Source organism: Hylobates moloch, unplaced genomic scaffold (assembly GCF_009828535.3).
Source record: "Hylobates moloch isolate HMO894 unplaced genomic scaffold, HMol_V3 SCAFFOLD_4, whole genome shotgun sequence".
Taxonomy (NCBI): Eukaryota; Metazoa; Chordata; class Mammalia; order Primates; family Hylobatidae; genus Hylobates; species Hylobates moloch.
Window position 1 is genome coordinate 38,484,795 of NW_026652279.1, and position 16,536 is coordinate 38,501,330.

General features: G+C 38.0%; 1 protein-coding gene across 4 annotated transcripts in view; it reads right to left on the reverse strand.

The window, feature by feature from the left end:
* SEC22A (SEC22 homolog A, vesicle trafficking protein) overlaps positions 1-16,536 on the reverse strand; it is a 74,069-nt gene that overhangs the window by 16,464 nt on the left and 41,069 nt on the right. For all 4 annotated transcript variants that reach the window (XR_009213102.1, XM_032150005.2, XM_058437422.1 and 1 more), the window contains exon 5: positions 12,301-12,416. Coding sequence is in view for 3 of the 4 variants with exons in the window: in XM_032150005.2 (XP_032005896.1) it covers positions 12,301-12,416 (116 nt within the window). In the remaining variant the exon portion in view is untranslated. The remainder of the gene's footprint in view (positions 1-12,300; positions 12,417-16,536) is intronic.

Here is a 16,536-nt window from a genome sequence, read left to right on the forward strand (position 1 = left end):
CCTTTCATGTATTTCCTTCCAGTCTTTTCTGTGTATGTAGACGCATTTTAAAAAATAGATACTTTTATATACTACTTTTTAGTACTTCACATTACTACATAAACACTTCCCCAAGACAGTAAATATTCCTCAACCACACAATTTGTAATGTTTATATAACCTTTAATTGTGGGGATATACCATAATTTATTGTCCTACAATTGGATACTGTATTTTTCTCTAAATTTAGACTTTCTAACTCTCTTAATCACTTTCTTTTCTTTCTCTCTTTTCCTTTTTTTTTTTTTTTTTTTCTTAATGAGATGGAGTCTTGCTCTGTCACCCAGGCTGCAGTGCAGTGGCACGATCTTGGCTCACTGCAACCTCCGCCTCCCAGGTTCAAGCGATTCTCCTGCCTCAGCCTCCAGAGTAGTTAGGACTACAGGTGCATGCCACCATGCCTGGCTACGGTTTTTTTTTGTATTTTTAGTAGAGATGGGGTTTCACTGTGTTAGCCAAGATGGTCTCGATCTCCTGACCTTCTGATCCGCCTGCCTCGGCCTCCCAAAGTGCTGGGATTACAGGCGTGAGCCACTGCGCCCAGCCTCTTTCTTTCTTTCTTTCTTTCGAGACTGAATCTCGTTCTATCACCCAGGCTGGAGTGCAGTGGTGCGACCTTGGTTCACTGCAACCTCTGCTTCCCAGGTTCAAGCAATTCTCCTGCCTCAGCCCCCTAAGTAGCTGGGATTACAGGTGCCCACCACCATGCCTGGCCAATTTTTGTATTTTTTAGTAGAGAGTGGGGTTTCACCAGGTTGGCCAGGCTGATCTTGAACTCTTGATTTCAAGTGATCTGCCTGCCTCGGCCTCCGAAAGTGTTGGGATTACAGGCGTGAGCCACTGGGTCTGGCCTTAAATGCCTTTAAAACACTCAGAAGCATATTTCTAGAGTCAGTCAGACTTGGGTTCAAATCTTTACTTATAATCTGGGACACTTATTTAACTTTAATTTCCTCTTTTGAAAAATAAAAATTGTAGAGATTAAGTGAAATAACATTTGCAAATACAAAGAAAAGTAACTGGTACTTAGTAAGTACTCAGAAACATTCACTAACTCCTCTCTCTCTGGCGTTACTGTCTGCGTCATTTAAAAAATCTTTAATTGATAAAGAAAAGACTGTCTACTAGCATATTATTCCATTTAATAAATATTTATTAAGCATTTACAAACCAGGTACTTTGTTACTATCCCTAGTACAGAAAAGAGTTAAGTCAGGCCAGCGCGGTGGCTCATGCCTGTAATCCCAGCACTTTGGGAGGCCGAGGTGGGCAGATCATGAAGTCAGGATATCGAGACCATCCTGGCTAACACAGTGAAACCCTGTCTCTACTAAAAATACAAAAAAATTAGCCGGGCATGGTGGCGGGAGCCTGTAGTCCCAGCTACTCGGGAGGCTGAGGCAGGAGAATGGTGTGAACCTGGGAGGTGGAGCTTGCAGTGAGCCGAGATTGCGCCACTGCACTCCAGCCTGGGTGACAGAGCGAAACTCCATCTCAAACAAACAAAAAAAAGAAACAAAAAGAAAAGAGTTAAGTCCACACCAATTTAAGGAGGTCACTCTAATTAAGAAGGCAGATACGTAAGTCAATAATTACCACCCAAAGTAACTGATGGCACAGGTGCGTGTAGAGGATACTAAGGGAGCCCAATGGAGACACATCTAATTCTGCATAGAGAAAAAAGAAAGGCCAGGGAAGACTTCCTAGAGGGAGTAAAGCTTAACCTGGGTCTTAAAGGCTCAACCAGGTAGGCAAGGTAGGAAGATAATCAAAGGCAAAGGAAAGTAGTGTGTACAGTGTCAAAGAGGGAGGTGATTAAGGTGACTCAGAGGCTTCTTGTTTAGGCAACGTGTGAATGACACCATGCACTAAGTTGGGCGTATAGGAAGAAAAGTAATTCAAGAGCAGAAAATATTGAGCTCACTGTGGAACATGCTATTCTAGAGCTGCGAGTGGGACATCCAAATAATTATATTTAGCAGATACTTCAGTCTGCTTCAGGAAAGAGTTTGATCCAGAGATCTAACTTGGCAGTCTTCTAATAGTAGTTAAATGAAAGGCCTATGACAACCAAGTAAAAATCTCAATTCTTGATTAGCTCCTAGATTAGAGAGAAGAACAAAACACTATATAGAACATTCTGGGGGCAACTGTGCAAATATGAATAGATTTTCTATTAGGTAATACTATACTAATGTTAAATTATTTGGTGTGATTAAGGTATTATGATTACGTAAAAGAATATCTTAGCCCTTAAGACATACATATTGAATTCAATTTTGGAATAAACTGAGATGATACCTACAGTATTAACTTTCAAATGACTCAGTAAAAAAAAAAAGAAAGAAGAAAGTAAAATGGTAGGTAGGTATATGGGGTGGATGTTAATTCTGCTGTTCTTTAAACTTTTCTGTAAGTTTGAATTCTTTCAAAATAAGATGTTATGTGGTGCAGCGAAAGGAAATCACAAATATTTAATAAAAAGTCATGCGGCCACTAAAAAGAATAGATCTCTGTGTACTGATGTGAAATAAACTCCTACATATTTTTAGACTTAAAAAGATGCAAATTAGTATTGAGTATGCTATCATTTCTATAAAAATTTTTAAAAGAATAATTGCATAAGTAAATATATAAATACCTATATACTAGCATAGGCACATAATCTCCCTAGAAGGATGACTCTGAGGAAGAAAATTGGGAGGCAATTACTTTTCTGTGAAAATATCAACTCTTATAGGCTTTGAAAATTTTCATGTGCATATTTTACTGTATGTGTGTGTGTGTGTGTGTATGTGTGTGTGTATGTATATATGTATGTGTATTTTTTCAAAAAGGCCATTATGAAAGTAAACAAGAAGAAGGCATGGAGTTGTAAGAATATAAAGACAAGGACAGAATACTGGAGAATGCCACTATATAAAGGACAGGTGGAGGAAGTAAGTGTATCAAACAAACTGAGGAATAGGAAGAGAAAGAGGGAAACAACAAAACAAAACAAAAACCAGTTTCATAAAAATGAATGGATGAGAGATTTGTCAAGAACAAAAATGTAAATACATTAAACTATTAACAATGATTTGTGTCTATGTTTCCTGAAACAAAATTCATTTTTTGAAATTAAACAAGGAAATGTTTAAAAGGAAGAACATAATGATAGATGAGGAGAGAGGATACATAAGATGAGACTCTAAAGAGTATCTGCTGTATTTGGCAATTGAAAGGATACTGGTGAGCTTAATGGTGGATATCTTTGAGAATTACAGGAGCAGAAAAGAGATCATAGTAGACTAAGACTCATAGGTGGGAACTGAACAATGAGAACACTTGGACACAGGAAGGGGAACATCATACACCGGGGTCTGTCGTGGGGTGGGGGTAGCGGGGGGGATATCATTAGGTGATATACCTAATGTAAATGACGAGTTAATGGGTGCAGCACACCAACATGGCACATGTATACATATGTAACAAACCTGCATGTTGTGCACATGTACCCTAGAACTTAAAAAAAAAAAAAAAAAAAGAAATAGAGGGTAAAGGAGCAAGACAACAAACGTAGTCTACTCTCTCAAAAAATTAGAAGAGAGCATATGTAAAGAGGCTTTTTTGGTTTTGTTATTGTTTGCTTTTTAAAGAACAGCAGGGCTGAGGGAAACGAGCCAGTAGGGAAGCAGCAGATAGCAGATGAAATGTAGGTGAAGGAATAGCCAGAGGTTGGAAGGTGGGCAGAGGTTAGGAACAGGAACAAAAGTGGGAGTGGACAGGGGTGGGGAAACACAGACAGGAAGGAAGGCAGAGGAGAGGAAGAAGAGGGCAGAGGTAAGGAGTTCCAATACAAATTTTTATGAATGTCACTATTCACCTTTAGGGGATACTAGAGTCCCAATGTATTGCTCTGAAAACAAATAAAGGACATTTTCTTTTAAAGATGAGGATGGGGCCAGGGGCTGTGGCTCATGCTATGATCTTAGCACTTTGGGAGGCCAAGGTGGGAAAAGTGCTTGAGGCCAGGAGTTTAAGACCAACCTGGCCAACATAGCGAGACCCTGTCTCTTTAAGAAAAAAAAAAGATGAGGATGAAGGTAAACAAAAGCTTCATATAATGGCCACACAATGTATTAGGAGGATATTATAAAAATGTTTATAATAATTAGGGAATATTTACTTTTTAATATTAAGTGAAAAAAAGGACATAATGGATACATGTACATGTATGAAAATCTGGGGATAATTTTTATTCTTTATACATTTCCCCCAACTCTTTTTTATGTTATTTTTAGTTTATTTATTTCTAACTTTTTTATTTTCTTTCTCCATTTTTTAATGTTATTTAATCTTTATTATCTTCTATTTCATGGCACTGTCTTGTATGATCCCCTAATTCTTTAACAATGAATTAGCATATAATCAGAAAAAATACTTTTATTTCTTTTGAAAGAAAGTAGGCACCACATCTTAGCATAGATATGTCACTAAATAAATGAAAAAGTTCTGTTAAGTATTAGCAGGGACATAATTTCTTTCTTTTTTTTTTGAGATGGAGTCTTGCTCTGTTACCCAGGCTAGAGTGCAATGGCACGATCTTCGGCTCACTACAACCTCCGCCTCCCAGATTCAAGCAATTCTCCTGCCTCAGCCTCCCGAGTAACTGGGATTACAGGCACCTGCCACTGCGCCCAGTTAATTTTTGTATTTTTAGTAGAGATGGGGTTTCACCATATTGACCAGGCTGGTCTCTTGGCGAGGCTGGTCTCGAACTCCTGACCTCATGATCCACCTGCCTTGGCCTCCCAAAGTGCTGGGATTACAAGCGTGAGCCACCGTGCCTGGCCAGCAGGGACTAATTTCTTTAAAAAGTATTAACAAGTCTATGGGAAAGAAGATAAGAAATAAAAGCAAGTTGATGACTTCTGCTTTGTAGAAGCTTTTACAAACAATTTTAGAATCAGAGAAATCTTAGACTGTCTGACCTAAGACCTAAGAAATGGTCCCTGGGCTTATGTAGTCTAAAACCTTCATCTTGCAGAATTGCAAGATGAGATACAAGAAGGTAAAATAACCCATGTAGGGTCACAAAGTTACTGGCAGATGGGACCCAGGTATCTTAACTTCCAGGTCAGCATTTCTACGGAGATATCAGAAGATTCCATTTTTTTTCTAATGTGCCATATGCAAATTACTTCCAGGTTGGTATAGCCTAATTAATGTAATTGTTTCAAGGTTGAGCCTTAAAGAAATACATGTAATATAAGCCAATGTGATAAAAGCTTATGCCTTCATAAGGTATCAATTCACAAGAAACTTACTACCATCTCTAAACTCAGAGCAAAGTTAGGAAGTGAAAATAATCTAATTTATATAGTACTGTGGACACCAAAATAAACTTATGAACTTAAAAAAACTATACCCATCCTAAGCCTCCCCAGTCTAAACTTAGACACCAAGAAAACTTCAGTGCTACATATCTGAATAAATCCCTTGCTATCACCCTATGAGGCAGTTAATAATCTGGAAGAAACAAACTTGTGCTGAATCTTCAAACACCACTAATAACATAAAAGAATGTTGATTCATGTGGGTCCTCAAATTTAAATGAGCTTCAAGATACTAGAGATAAATGTTGCAATCATTTTTAGCATTCAAAAAGAGTGTTTAGAATTCATGGCTTTAAAAAAGTAAACTTTAATGTCTATATATTACTCAAACTCAGGAAATACACTACATATTTTCAGTCAGATCTAAAATTATAATTCCCAAATAAGTCCTTTGCTCTTAAATCAAGTATCAGAGAAGCAGTAAGCCCACTCAATCTGGGGTACTGCCCTCCCCCCTCCTCTATCACCATTGTGATATGAATAACACTATTGTAGGCAACTTCAAAATAGATAAAACTTTAAGTCCTGTGCCCTGGGATTTGCACTCAAGTCTTCAGAGCAGACTACCTCAGAAAGTTCTACCCTTACTAGCCAAAAATTATCTAGAGTGACATTTGAGATTATTCCTAACGTAAAATGTAATGATCAACCATAAAGAAGGCTAAGAGTATGTCTTAAGACTAATGGCTTTAGTGAAAATAAAAAGGATCTTTTATCCAATATAAGTTGTGAACAATGATAAAAAGAGACTTCAATAAGGGAAAATTAAAAGTAAGAGACCTCAGGTTCCCAATTTTGTATGTATTTTCTTTCAGGTTAAGTCGGGCGAAGGATGTACTTGGAAAATTACTCTAGTTTGCACTCCTGAACCTATCTGGTTTAAAGCTCTTAAGTTTATCATTGTGTCCATTTACATTCTGACACTTCATTTTCTCCTTTTGTTCACTTATCATCCATTCCATCTTTTAGGACACAGAATCTTTACAAAGCAGATAATTCTAACACTATATAGTGCTCCTTCATTTATCTTCACAGTGGGAAAAGGAAAGGAAAAATATTTCCAAGCACAGTCACTTATCAGAACATTGTACTCAATGCAGATATAAAGTCCTCAATAACTGGAACAATGGGAGTTCCTAACTTTTGGTCAAGTGGATTTGCAAAGGTACTGATTTTCATTTAGGTGAGAGGATCAGAATTTGCTGGAAAATCTTTTAAAACTACCTATGAGTGACAAACTACTTGTGGACCACAGTATCCCCAACTTTGCATTCTGTTGTTTCCTCGCTCCTCTGAGAATCACTCTCTCAGGAACCTCAACTACTAAATGAGTGTATGTGGAATACTTTAGGGTTATGTGTATGGGTTATGGCAGAACAAAGACTTTAAGTGACAAGGGAACACAGAGGCAGGTACCAATGCCCTCATTTTCCAGATAGCTAAGAATCCCATATGAACCAATTTACAGTTCCCTGGATCAGGTAAGTAAGAAATGTTGGAGTAATTTAGTCTAAGACAAAAGAAAGGATTCTGTATCAACCATCGGAAACATACAAGCCTACACACAGAGTTCCCAAATTATAAATGACCTGCTAATAAAAAGGACCACTCTAACCTTTTCCCCATTCATAACTTATACCCCATGCTTCTTTCACACTCCACCACCATAGTTGTGATGAACTGTTTTAAATAAACAAAAAAACAAAAAAACTCTTTAAGTTTCTAGGGAAACTGAAATCTAACATGGGGCAGGAAGAAGTTGCAATGCCCTGCAAAATATTCAGGCTCCCCCACAAAAATATTTACCTTTACTTTGCTTGAAATGTTTGTTGCTTAAAAATCTACTAATTAAGTTAACAAAAGTTGTCTTTTTTTCTGCTTACATAAGAGGTGCTAATAAATATTTATTTAATATGTGAGTGAAATATTCATGATTGAAAAATTAAAAATAACATATAAAAAGATACACATAAACATATACCAGGAAAAGTCTCATTCCCACTCGATTTTCCATCTGTCCAGTTCCTAATATGTTCATTAGTCTCTTATCTTTCCAGAGTTTCTTTATGCAAATTAAAATATTGTTATTCCACCAAGCTATCCTAGGTGAGGAGACTTGGGCTGACCTGGCAGGGACTAATGGGTGCTAGGCCAGAGGACCTGGTCTGGCTGTCTCTCACTGGCTTTCTCAAAATGGCCATTGTTCTGAGAAGGCATACATTTGTACATGTAACCTTGAAACATGAATTCCTGATTTCAGGCTCCATTATGGCTGGGGCTTTACTATCCTCACCTGGCCTGTGTGTAGGGGAAGACTCAGTCCCTCCATAGGAAGAGAAGGCCCAATCCTCTGCTTCCTAAGAGTGGGCTGGGCACAACAGGTTCTACTGTAACTGCCAAGTGGAGCAACACCTAACTAAAGAATATCAAAACCCAGAGTGAGAACATTCCTCCCTTTCCAGTTTTCCTCCAACTTTTTTTTTTTTTTTGAGACGGAGTCTCGCTTTGTTGCCAGGCTAAGAGTGCAGTGGCGTGATCTCAGCTCACTGCAACCTCCGCCTTCCAGGTTCAAGCAATTCTCCTGCCTCAGCCTCCCAAATAGCTGGGACTACAGGCGTGCACCACCACACCCAGCTAATTTTTGTATTTTTAGTAGAGACGGGGTTTCACCATGTTGGCCAGGATGGTCTCAAGCTCTTGACCTCGTGATCCACCTGCCTCGGCCTCCCAAAGTGCTGGGATTACAGGTGCGAGCCACCATGCGCAGCCCCTCCAACTTTTTATTATGGAGAAAGTCTGTGTTTTAATGATGGATTTTTAAAATAGACTTTTTAAGAGCAGTTTTAGGTCTACAGAAAATTAAGCAGAGAGTTCCATATATTTTTCTTCTCCCCTCTGCCCCTGATTCCTGACACAGAGCTCCTAAAACCCTTGTAAATAAACGTGCTAGGAGACTCTTGTTTCCATATTTGGTCTTTTTTGTTTTGTTCCCTATATGTGGTCATTGACCCTGGTGTTGACACAGAGCTACTGAAACCTTTGTAATTTCTTGAGTGATAACAGCATCTGAGGCTGGGCAAGGCGGCTCACACCTGTAATCCCAGCACTTTGGGAGGCCAAGGTGGGAGGATCACTAGAGGTTAGGAGTTTGAGACCAGCCTGACTAACATGGTGAAATCCCATCTCTACTAAAAATACAAAATTAGCCGGGCATGGTGATGCACGTCTGTAATCCCAGCTACTCAGGAGGCTGAGGCAGGAGAATCGCTTGAACCTGGGAGGCAGAGGCTGCAGTGAGCCGAAACCATGCCACTGCACTCCAGCCTGGGTGACAGGACGAGACTCCATCTCAAATATATATATAATATGATAAAGAAACAGTATCTGACACAGAACTCCTAAATCCCTTGGAATTTCCCAGGTTATAAGAGCATCTTTTATGCTAATCAGGCAATTCTTGGTGAGATCCTAGATGGGGGCTGGTTACCACAAAGACCAAGCCATGATTAGAAGCTAATAACTTTAAGTTCTACTCCCACCCTCCGGGGAGGGGAGAGAAACTAGAGATTGAATTAATAATCAATCATGCCTATATGAAGAACCCTCCATAAAAATCCCTAAAAGATGGGGTTCACAGAGCTTCTGGGTGGGTGCCATGTGCCAGGAAGGTGATACACTCCAGCTCCATGAGGATAGAAGTTCCTGTGCTCAGGACTCTTTCAGACCTTCCCCTATGTACCTCTTCATGGCTATTCACCTTTATTCTTTGTAATTTCCTTTATAATAAACCAGTAAACATATTTCCCTGAGTTCTGTGAACCATTCTAGTAGATTATTGAATCCAAGGAGGGGGTTGTGGGAACTTCCAATTGGTGACAACCTGAACTTGCAACTAGCATCTGAGGTGGGGGCATTCTTGTGGGACTGAACTCTTTACCTGTGACATCTGGATTAACTCCAGGCAGACAGTGTTAAAAGTGATTTGAATTAAGGGACACCTAGCTGGTACTGGGGAATTTGTTGATGTGAGAAAACATCCCACACATCTGGTGTCAAAAATGAAGTTCTGGAAGTATTGAGAATCGTGAGAGTACAGAAGCAAACAGTCTGTTTTTCCCTATACACCGGGTCCTTGCTTTTCCATATGAACTTTAGAATCACTGTTAATATCCACAAAATAACTTGAAATTTTGATTGGGATTGTATTGAATCTACAGACCAAGTTGGGAAGAAATGACACCTAAACAATATTGAGTCTTCCTGTCTATAAACATGGAATATCTCTCCATTTATTTAGATCTTCTTTGATTTATTTGATCAGGTTTATCATTTTCCTCATAAAGATCTTGTATATACATTGTTAGATTTACTCTGAAATGTCTCTTTTTGTTTGGTGTCACTATAAATGGTATTGTATTTTTAATTTCAAATTTTAATTCTTTGTAGGTATATAGGAAAGCAATTGAGTTTTGTATATTAACCTCATATCCTGCAATCTTGCTAATAATTACTTATTAATTCCAGGCTTTTGCTATTGTTGTTGATGGGCATATTCTACATAGAAAAAGAATTAACAATATCCTACTTAGTCATGTCATCTGTGAACAAAGAGAGCTTTATTTTTTCCTTCCTAATCTGTGTATCTTTTATTTCCTATCCTCATCTTATTGCATCAACTAGAACTTCCAGTATGATGTTGGACAGAGTGGTAAGTGGGGACATCCTTGCCCTGTTCCTGGTCTTAGGGGGAAGCATCTAGTTTCTCATCATTAAAGATGATGTTAGCTGTAGGTTCTTTCAATAGATGTTCTTTATCAAATTGAGGATGTTTCCCTTTATTCCTAGTTTGCTCCAAGTTTTTATGATGGATAGGGTTTGGATTTTGTCAAATGCTTTTTCTGTACCTACTGATATGATCATGTGATTTTTCTTCTTTAGCCTGTTGATGTGATGGATTAATTGGCTTCTAATGGTGACTAGCTCTGCATACCTGGGATAAATTCCACCTGGTTGTGGTGTTAATTATTTTTGCACATTGTTGGATACAATTTGACAGTATTTTGTTGAGGATTTTGTATCTATATTCACGGTCTGTAAAGCTGTCTTTTTAAAATGTATAATAGGCTGAGAAATCTCAGAGCTATCAGTCATACTTAAGTGGTAATTAGTTTAATAAGATTATTGTTCTTCTGAAACCTAAAACTCTATCAACTGCAATGAGCCAGAGACACTACTGATCAGAGGGAAGACAAGGAACAATTAGGAAACAAGGTAGGCTTTAGCCTGTTGCAGTATCTCAAAAAGCACGAAAGCTGTAATTTATACTACTTTCCTCAGTTTTTAAGTTTTAAATCAGAGGAGAAGAAGGAAATCAGCCCAAGAAGAGGAGGGATATAATATCTGAGTGCTTGAAATGAAATAAATTATTGTTCCCTTAAACTGGTTTTGTGAAATACAATAGCCTTGTTTGAATTTTAACTTAAAGGTAACACAGTCTAAGCCCCAGGTTCCATAACTTGTATACTGTTTTATAAGTCAAAGACAGTGAGGCTCTGCGGGGGTCAAGATTTTCTCTACCCAAGCCCAAGCCTGCTTCACCAACAACTCTTCATACCCCTATACTACTGTTATTTCTACTACGTTGAGTACAAAAAAAAAAAAAAAAAAAAGAGTATCTTATTTATAAGCTTTTCCTATCAGCAGTCTCCAAATTGCCTTTGTTTCTTCTTTTTGTTAGGTCATCTAAACAGCTGAAAACTAAACTCCTTCTGCTGGAATAAATCTGATGTGGTGTGGGGACAGGAAACAGAAAGGCCAAGGGATGGCAGCCAGCTGTCCTGTGCCTAAAAGAGGAGAGGAGCTTTAACCTGTGGGCAAAGGGTGTTTGGAAGAGGAACTAGGAAGTCATAAGAAGTCCTGTCCATCTCCTTTAGGAACAGCTCTGCTGCTGGAACCTGTGATGTCATCTGCTGTTGGCTTTACATGGCTAAATGGATGCAGAAAGATACCCTCTGAGGGGTCCCCAAACTAACAGCAATTTAAAAACAGAATATAAAGTATGCTGAGTGGATTTTTACAAATGGTATTCTGCACTTAATGCTAACCAAAAAAAGAGGACTGATTCATAATGTGGGAATGTCAAGAGTTCTTCAGAGAAAGTGAATAGAAATAAGGGAAAGGAAAGCTATGCAGTCTCAAATGTGCTAAACTTAAAGAAAATTTCAAAAAGTTTACAAAAAGCATTAGAAAAAATTAGTATATTCTGATAGCCATAGCTTCTGAAAGGAACTCCACTTGAAAATGAAATAGCTAGCAATATCTGAATAAATTTGTGGTTTTCTAGGAAGCTCAAGTTTTAAGAAGCCACTAACAAAAAAAGAAAAAGGAGCAGATGAACTAAGGAGGGAATAAACAGAAGTGGAACAAACACAGCCCACGTGTGCCCTCTTCATTCTTCCACTGCTCTTTGTCTGGTCAGATCTTTCCAGGGCCAGCTCAACTCTCCTCCACAAAACCTTCCTTCTCCAATCCTGATATACTGACCTCTCCCCCTTCCCAATTCTGTGTATTTGGCAATTAGTTCCTTGCCTCCCCAGTTCAACTTTCAGTTATGAGACTGCAAGGCCTATGTCACACACATCTTGGGGTCCCCAGGGTGCCTATAAATAGTGCCTCGTAAAGAGCAGATGATAAATAAACAGGTGCCGATGGAATCAAAAAAGCCAACCAGTGTTTTTAGAAGGAGGCTAAAGCAGATATAAAAAAACATAGATTTTGAGCATGCACTGTAAATTATACTAATACCCAATCCAATTCAAATCAATTATGTAACAAATAGAATGAAAAGGCACAGTCAACTGAAATTGCAAAAATAGCACAGTACCTGCAGGAGACTTTCTATAGCATGAAAGCCTCGAATTAAATTCAGAGCTCCACATAAAAGACTAAGGATAAATCCTACAATCCCTGACAGAGTTGCTGGTTCCAGTCGCTGGTGAGCTGGAAAACAAAAGAAATAGTTAGAAATGAACACCAATACCTCACAAAGATGAACTTACGTAAAACAGAAATTCACTGCTCAACTTAAATGGGTCAAGCAGATACTTCATAGAATTATTTAACACCATATATTCACAATTAAATACTGTTATAAAATGAAAAATGGTGACAACATAAAAGCTTCATTTCCCTGAAAAATTAACTTATTTTTCTCTTTTTTTTTCTTCTTTTTTTTTGAGACAGGGTCACGATCACAGCTCACTACAAGCCTCAAACTCAAGGGCTCAAGCGACCCTCATGCCTCAGATTCCCGACTATCTACAATTACAAGCATGTGCCACCGTGCCTGGCTATTTTTTTCTTGAATTTTTTAGAGACAGGGTCTCACTATGTTGCCCAAGCTGGTCTTGAACTCCCGGCCTCAAGTGATCCTCTGGCCTTGGCCTCCCAAAGTGCTGGTATTACAGGCATGAGACATTGCATCTGGCCTTTCTCTACGTTTTTAGCAAAGACATGTAACTTGCATTTGGGATAGACAGTGCTAAGGGATGCTCACAACTGGCAGTAAATCATTTGGAAAAAACCTTACTGCGTAAATATGTCTACTGTTTGCAAGTAGGTGAAAGTATTTGTAAAGGTGACTGCTTGGAAATTCATTGCATAATCGTACTTTTTCTGAAAATGCTTAGGAAACATTTTTAAGTACAAACATAGCTTACTTTTAAGCAAAACTTTCCCTTATCTGGGTTCTAGGGCTATAAATATCACTAGATACATGTGAAAGCTCATATATAATCAGCAATCTGAACTCCAAAACAGAATGGAGTCTTACAGCTATGAAGTTCCTGGTCCTCTGAATAATACTGGAAGGCAAAAATGATAAAACACCAGCTGAAGAAGTGATCATTTTATTTTCATAAATACATTCCCTTATCTTCCAGGGCTTCGGCAGCATAAAAGTTATACAATAGCTTCCCTTCATCATTATCTTATGCTTAATGGAATTAACAACAGGGTCTACATGAAAACACAAAATTAAATACATAATCATCTAGACCTCAAACGGGAGACAGAGGGAAAGAGAAGACAACAGAATCACATTTAGAGTATTTTATTTAAATCACTGAAGTGTAAATGCCCTAACAATTAAGTTAATGAGGTGGAACATTAATATAAGGGCGGGTTTAAATCTCTGCAACTTATATTCCGCCATTACAGCAGAACACCTTCCCTAAACAGTTATAAAAACACAAGAATCTACATATCACAAAAAAGTATTTATTCCACAAGTTCAGCAGAAAGTGCTTATATAACATTTTCTTAAACTTCTCTGGTGCCCAAGCTGCCTGCTCTCAATTTCCTTGATATTTTAATACGACAATAGAAAATTAAATGTTACTATTCAATATTGCTTCCAAGTGTTATATCAGTAAACAAAAAAAAATTTCACGATTTAAAAATCTATCTAATTGGTCTATACATTTAAAAGCATAAAAGCCTTTAAAAAGCATAAGTCTCCTTTAACAAGAACACAGTACACCTTTGCTGAAGGATGGCTGGTGTTGTGCCAAATCACTGTGGGGAAGAAATTCTAGAGATTCCCCTATTTCCACTCCCACCCACTTCCCAGGTTCTGTGGCTTGTACCTTGAGAAGTTATCAAGAGAATATTCCATCTGCCCACAACATAAGAAGGTGACATTCCTTAAGAATAATTTCTCATTTTAACAAGCTGAACTAGATATTTAACCACATTTTAATGTATTAACTATTTATGCTATTTTTTTTATACTTCAGGAAAACAGATTTTAGATCCACTATTATCCAAAAATGCTTAATTTGGCACCATTCTAGGTACTATAATATTCGGTGTAGAGTATTTGTAACAATAACAAATGAGAGAGGCACTGTAGAAAAACAATAATTTTGGTGAATCCAAAGCAGTGTCACCTGGTCAATTTTGTTTTGCTTTTGTTATTATTGCCTTCTGCTACAAAGTCTTTTCTTTAGTCTTCTTGAACCCAAGGATAGCATGTCGATAACAAAATTAAATGTTTCTGAAAATGTATCAATGGTTTATGGAGACTCTGCAAAAGTTCCTAAAGAAGTAAGAACAAACCCCTTGGAACCAAAGGAACCAAAGAGCTATTGGTTACAGTAAATTAATATATTTATTCAGTAAATACTTTCTGGCATGGTTCTGTGCAAGATGCTATGCTTTAGAAGATACAAAAATTGAATTACATATTCTGCCCTCAAGGCACTTCTAGTCTTTTATAAAAGAGATAAAACAGATAAGTATATGAAAGCGATAAGCATTCTAAGCTAAAAGAGGCAAGGAATGATGAAGTGGAAAGACAAAAGTAGGCGGAGGGTGGTCCAGAACCAGGAAAGATCTTTGAAGACAGATAAAATGTAGTCAGGTACAAACGGGAAGAAATGCATTCCATGCAGAGTAAAGAATGTGAATGTGATGGAGATGGACATGGGAGAAACGAGTAACAACAGCATCGACAACTACTACTTCTATCAACAGTGACTGTTCTCAACACGCCAGGCACCAAGTGCTTTATATACTTGGTCTCACTTTATCCTTCCAACAACCCAATGCAGTAGGCACTATAATTATCCTGGGTTTTTTTCCCCCCCAGAATAGGAAAGGTTTAGGGACATTAAATAATTTACTCACAGGCACAAAGTAAGTACGTGAACTGGGATTTAGATGATTCTGGAATTCATGTTCTCAGCCATTCTGCTATAGAGCATTGCTAGTGGTTTGGTTTGGTTTGGCTCAAAGCGATGTTTGTGATAAGTGGGGAGAAATATGGTCAGAAAAGGGAGATGGACACAAATTGATAGATAGTATACAATTCTAGGCTAAGAATTATGGAAAATTAGACAGTGGGGAACCACTGAAGAACAAGATTCTCATATGATGAAGGTTATACTTAAAGAAGATTCATCTATTAATGGGTTGTAAAGAGATCAAAAGTAAGGGAGGGAGAAATAATATTTTTCTGAGTACCTTCTCACTAAGCACACATTGTCCCATTTACCCTTCAGAATGGCATACTTCATGAGGCAGAAATGACTAACTTCTCTGTGACTGAACTGGAATGACTAACTTTCCTGTGCCTAAACTTTCTCATCTGTAAATTAAGATTAAATTATTTTATATAAGTCAGACAGCCAGAAGGGCAATCTTCACAATTAGCACTTAGGTCTATCTGACTGCAGAGCCCATGCTCTTTCTACAGTTCTACATTAGGAAGTTTGTGGGACAGTCACTGCAAAAGACTGACTGAAATCAGGGCCCAAATCAGAACAGTCACAGTAGAAATGGGAATCTGAGTGCTTGGGAGTTCATTAAAGAATAAAGCTAAAATTAAAAAAAAAAAAGAAATGGGGAAAAAGAAAGAAGCGAGATGTCATGGAGACTAAAATTATTAGACTTGGCAACTAATTAGATGTGGCAAACAAAAGGGGAAAAAAATTCAAAGAAATGTTGAGGTTTTACCTCTAGGTGATCGGAAAGATGAGAGTACTTAGCAACAGATCCAGAGGAAGAAACTTAAGTTTGATAAAAAATGGGGACATTTTAAACATCATATTTGAGGTGATGGTGGGTCGTGTTTAACAAGCAACTGAAGAATGGAATAGCAGTAGAGTTGGAGAAGCAGACGAGGTCTGCAGCTGAAGGGAAAGGTTTAAATGAGGGTCAAAGAAAGAAGCAGGCCAAGGAAAATCCTTGGTAAACACTGTCAGTAAGGGATGGAAGAAGAGTCAGGGAAGGCAGATGCAGGAGAATCAAGAGAAACCTAGGAAGGAGAGACCATCAAGAAGAAAGACATGGTTAACAGTGCCTATAGATAGGCCAAAAAAAACTGACCTTAAAGTAAAAAGTATTAGACTTATTGACCAGGAGATGCTAGGATTCTCCTTAAAAAAAAAGAAAAAAAAAAAATATATATATATATATTGTGTGTGTGTGTGTGTGTGTGTGTGTGTGTGTGTGTGTGTAAGAGAGATTAGTAAATCTATTTGGCTTGTTGGCACCAGCCAAAACAGAGTGGCATTTTCAGGCAACTGACAAATTATCTAGAAAATGATAAAATAGATGA